This window comes from Pyxicephalus adspersus, chromosome 1, assembly GCF_032062135.1.
Source record: "Pyxicephalus adspersus chromosome 1, UCB_Pads_2.0, whole genome shotgun sequence".
NCBI classification, from domain to species: Eukaryota; Metazoa; Chordata; class Amphibia; order Anura; family Pyxicephalidae; genus Pyxicephalus; species Pyxicephalus adspersus.
This window is the reverse complement of record NC_092858.1, coordinates 159223087-159228653: the sequence shown is the minus strand read 5'-3', so window position 1 is coordinate 159228653 and position 5567 is coordinate 159223087. Positions and strand designations below refer to the sequence as shown.

The following is a 5567-nucleotide window of genomic DNA, read 5'->3' as shown; positions in this document are numbered from 1 at the left end:
GTGATAAAAATATTATATAGAGACCAGACACCACCATTATATATATATATATATATATATATATATATATATATATATATATATATATATATATATATATACACAAATATATAAATATAAACACTTACTACTTCCCAGCATTCCATATCCCCCCTCCTATTGTGTCATACTCCCACCCCCCACCTCCTAGATTGTAAGCTCCTCGGGGTAGGGCCTCTCCTCTTCCTGTGTCACTGTCTGACTGTCATTTGCAACCCCTTATTTAATGTACAGCGCTGCGTAATATGTTGGCGCTATATAAATCCTGTTTATTAATAATATTAATAGATATGATTGAAACATGGATAGAATATTGATCAATAGTGCCGTTTTTTCATTAATAGACTGGGTGTTGAATAGTTTTGAACTGCATTGAGATTGTTCTGCTGAAATCTGAATGCTATCAATTGGCTTCAGATAAGCTTTGTATATCAGGCAGATAATGATTGTGCATCCTATGGCCGGCTTTAGTTTTGGCCAAACACCTCCCTACAGCTATAGTATCCCCTCACCATTCACACTCCCCCATTGCAGACACAAAGCCCCTTCCCAGATGTATTGTTAGAAAGTGCAATGAACAGGGCACACAATGCCTTGTAGTTTCAGTCCCATTGACCTGCAGTGGCAGTAAAGCCCAATTTTGGTCTAATTTACATGTGAACATAGCTTCCTCTCCGGTTAGTTTCTGCTGGGTTCATCCCTTTAAGAAATGCAGCTTTCCACATTCTTGGCAGATACTATCAAAGCATTGTATGTATATATAAATAACCAGACAGCGCATTGGTTTCATGCTTAACATCAGCATAGTACAGATAAGAAGCGCTGAGCAGTCAGGACAGAGTGCTGCTGATTGAAAGTCAACAGATACTTCTCCATGGAGGAGAACTCCGGAGCTAGAGTACAAAGGGCACTCCCAGCCTACATGACATGAGGGATCGGGCTTCCCTGCACGTCCAGCAACAACATCAAAGCTAGAATGGGTGTGCCGAGAACCTTTAGCATTAAATCTTAAAAATGAAGCTTTTCACAATGTAAAATCTGTTTGCTGCTTTCACATTGATCATTGAATGGCAGAGAATGAATAGTTGGGTTATACTGATCGGTAGCCGGGCACCTCCTATTCATGCCTTCAGCAAACAAATGTGGTCCGGTATACAGATGAAAAATGTAAAAAAAACTAAACAGAGGTCTGGTGGACATCAAAGAATTGTTGCTGGAAATGATCTTTGGTGATGAATGGAGGAGTGCTGTAACCATTATGTTCTATGGAGAGAAAAGGGGAAGTTTTCACCACAATGCGCTCTAAGAAGTGAAAAGTGTTTTTTCCTAATGGTCTGTTCACCAATCAACTGAGGACATCTGTACACATCAAACAATAGCAGTGTTCCCCCCAGCCCCTTTTAGCTGGGTGCACCACCCGGCACTTTGCAGTGTTTTGGGTGGCCACTGAAGAGTTGGGTCTCAATACAGAGACTTCCAGCCACCTACAGCTTCTTCCCACCCAGCTAAAAAACTGTATAGGTCTGGGGCGACTATTATCTGACATGTGTACATAGCTTCAGGATGGGGCTGAATTCCAAGAGGCATCATCAGCAAATAGTCTGAAAGTTATTGCCCTAACACAGACCTTTCTCTCCTCCCATGACAGACAACACAGGAGTACAAGGACACTGAAACTTTTTGTGAAATATTGATATATTGCAGATGATAATCCCTTTGTATTCATTTCAGCAAGTACAGAAAATCCTGCCAGAAATTTTGTATCCTTATTACTTCATGTGAAAGCACAAACATGCTTATCGATCTTGTGTGGACAACTAGTCCCATCAATCCTCCACATAAAGGAGATGAGAAAAGGCAGACATGTTTGAAGCCCAGACAGTATGACATCCAGAGCTTCCCCCATAGATACATTGGTGAAATGAGTGTAGACATCAAGGGACAGGAAGTGTGTTTGCAGAATTAATATAAAAAAAAAAAAACTAAAGAAAACTAATGCATTAGATTGTCAGCCTCTTTGAGGGGCAGCTAGTGATATGACTATGTACAGTGCTACATAATATGTCAGCGCTATATAAATACTGTGTAATATTAATAATCCACCTAAAGACTGATTAGCTGCAATATTTAGCATTTTTCTTTGGATTTAGATTTGCCATAAATCTTTAAAGATAACAGAGACTGTTCATCCAGCGAACATCCTGGAATCAGGAAGGAATGTTTTCCCCTGTTGGAGCAAATTGTACCAGGCAGTTTTTTTTTTTTTTTGCCTTCCACTGGACCAACTATATCCATAGGGGGTTTTATATCTGGGATATGTTTATTTTCCTAGGGGTTATACTTGATGGACTTGTGTCCTTTTTCAGCCTAACTTACAATGTAACTCTGTATCTTATAGTTGATCCTAATAACTGGACATATGAAGCATAAAGCAGCTTGTACGGACACTAAATTAATGACATCTCCGACCCATCTTCTGAATATCGCTCATTTGAAAACCAGCCAACAGCATATAGAGCAATGATGATCTATGGGATTCTCTGACATTCATCATCATCTGAACATGTGTACAAATGTTACACGACAGTGAACGGTCACACTCTGCTCCCCGCACTCCCAGCTTGTAGTCACTTGATATATGTTTACTGCTGATATATGGAAAGTGAACATATCAATGCTGATGAATGAAATTCCCGATCGTTATATAAATCAGCAAAAACACTTCATTTCTATCATGTGTCTGTACAGTTTATGTGCTCACCAGAGCAGCAACTAAAGCATGTAAAATTGCTGCTGCTTGAAATGATCTTTTGTTATCACTGAACAATCTGATGATCAGTTCTACGGATGGGGAAAGGGAAGGGGGGGCATCAAGCAAAGGAGAACTCCCCCATAGGAAATTACAGCGATCATTTATAGTCAGTTGTTTATTGTTCCACCACATGGACATAGGAAGATCGCTGTACACACAAACAACCATCACGATCGTTCATCTCTGGCTATGAATATAGCTTCAGTACTTAAAGCGACCAAGTTATCAGCAGCCAATCGGATCCCAGCTTTCAAACTTGGGATCTAGGTTCAAACTAACCTACAAAGATATCTGCATGGCCGATGAAGAGTGAAATGAATTGTACGATCCCAGAACAGTAATGAACACAAAGCATTCTATATATTTCTGCATATTCATATTTAATGGAAATGTATGAGATATACAAAACTATGGTCCATCAAACCCGTGAGCCAACATGCCATGTGATAACAGGGAATATGGACAATCCTTTATATCCAGGACTCTGCACAGAGGGGATCAGCTCAGCAGCATGAAGAACTGCAATCACCATGAACCTAAACTACACGAGCTGATCAATGATTTACCGGCAGTGCCGAGGATCATTTCCCCTTCCATAGGTCAGCACACCCAGCGCCTGCAACTTCACCTACAGCTTTCCCTATAACAATCACTCCAATCACACAGACAATACAAGAGAAGAACGTCTTTCTCCAAGCTAATCAATGGGCTGAGTGAAGGGAGAGGAGTCCTGTGCCTGGCTGGTCCATGGGAAGAACCTCTCTGCATTGTTTATTGGGATCAGCCCCCATCCCCCCCACAGTAGTGGGAAGGAGATAAAGCCCCAGGGAAGGAGAGGGGGGTATTAGGAAAACAATGCTGGAACTTATAATGGGCACCACACACACCGTATCATCAGTCCTGACCAATCCGTGCGCTCATGTCCACGCTCAATGGGGTTAATTCCGTGACCCCTGAGGGTGCAGCTCCAGAAATGTGGGGTGACCCAGACACAAATCTGCTACAACTGACATCAATCTACACCCCATCAGAAACAATGTGCTGCCATGAAATATGACGAGTGATATTCATCCTTGCACAAACTTGTATAACAATCCCTCGTGTGTGATTGGAGGGGTCACTTATATACAGACATACTCCATGCATCTATATATGCCTAATGAACAGCGCTGCGTATAATGTTGGCGCTATATAAACCCTGTTATCAACATTATTAAAGCCAACAAGAAGAATATAGATTGTTGTATGTAAAGAGAGGCAGCTGCAATATGTAAGCTATAAATCTCCAGCCCATACAGATTGTAGCACACACATGGGGAGAGCAGATAATGCCAAGGATCCAATCCCGGGACTGATCACATGACCAGAGCAAACACAGCATTGGTGTGTACTCCACCATGATACACCTGGACCAGCACAGACACATACAAAATAGAAATAAGATGACAAATAATTGTATAGATTTCCCCCCAGTATCATTACATTTCCATACAATAACTAGACATCAGAACGCTTGTAGTCATTTTGGGAAAAATGCTGAAACTTGATTGGCTGATGGGTTTTTGGATTTATTGATGATTGGTTGGCCATTATAATGTAAGCCTTAGTGTCCCCAGCAATAGATTAATGTCTTGTTGTGTCCCCAGCAATAGATTAATGTCTTGTTGTGTCCCCAGCCATAGAATAGTGTCTTGTTGTGTCCCCAGCAATAGATTAATGTCTTGTTGTGTCCCCAGCCATAGAATAGTGTCTTGTTGTGTCCCCAGCAATAGATTAATGTTTTGTTGTGTCCCCAGCCATAGAATAGTGTCTTGTTGTGTCCCCAGCAATAGATTAATGTCTTGTTGTGTCCCCAGCAATAGATTAATGTCTTGTTGTGTCCCCAGCAATAGATTAATGTCTTGTTGTGTCCCCAGCAATAGATTAATGTTTTGTTGTGTCCCCAGCAATAGATTAATGACTTGTTGTGTCCCCAGCAATAGATTAAAGACTTGCTGTGTCCCAATGAATAGAATAAATTGAATATAACATAACATATTGGTCATGGGGAGTGAATTTAGAAGGATGAGATACATGGAAAGATTTAAATCAATTGCAATTATCAAAAAATAACTAAAGATCATATTGAAAAAAAAAAAGGAAGTTGCACGGGGCAGAGATATCAGGGTTATATATTCACCCATATATTCACCCAAGCTATACAATAAGGACACGCATATGATGAGATTCACACACACAGATAGCTGTTACAATGTATCATACTGCTGACACACATCGATATATTATTCACATAGGCGGCGAGTTTTCAGCAACACATCAGAAGTTATAAGTCCGGTGAATGTGAGTAAAGAGGTGAAAGCAGCGCACAAAGCTCGCACAGGTCAGGTAGTTTTCGCCTAACCCCGGGTACTTACCCCAGCAGGCCAGGCAAATAAGGAGCCTCATGAGGTGGGGGTATCCCAGCGCCATCCCGGACTCGGTGTGTCGGCAGTGCCGCCTCTCAGCTCCTTCCCTCCTCGCGGCTGCCTCAGCTCTGCCCAGCGAGCAGCAGGTGAATGGTGACGTCACATCCGGACGGACACGCCCCTCCCCTCCGCCCAATGTACAGAGGACAGACACCTGTCACCTGACCCACCTGAGGGTACCCGGATGTCTGGCCGGTGGTCAGCCTGAGTGTAGAGGTAAAGCGGACCTGTCAGCAAATACTAAAATATTT

General features: G+C 41.9%; 1 protein-coding gene across 1 annotated transcript in view; it reads right to left on the bottom strand.

The window, feature by feature from the left end:
* CXADR (CXADR Ig-like cell adhesion molecule) overlaps positions 1 to 5406 on the bottom strand; it is a 34113-nt gene extending 28707 nt beyond the window's left edge. Inside the window, exon 1 of the mRNA XM_072432105.1 lies at positions 5266 to 5406. Within this exon, the coding sequence (XP_072288206.1) occupies positions 5266 to 5320 (55 nt within the window). The 5' untranslated portion in view covers positions 5321 to 5406. The remainder of the gene's footprint in view (positions 1 to 5265) is intronic.
* Positions 5407 to 5567: the final 161 nt, after the last annotated feature.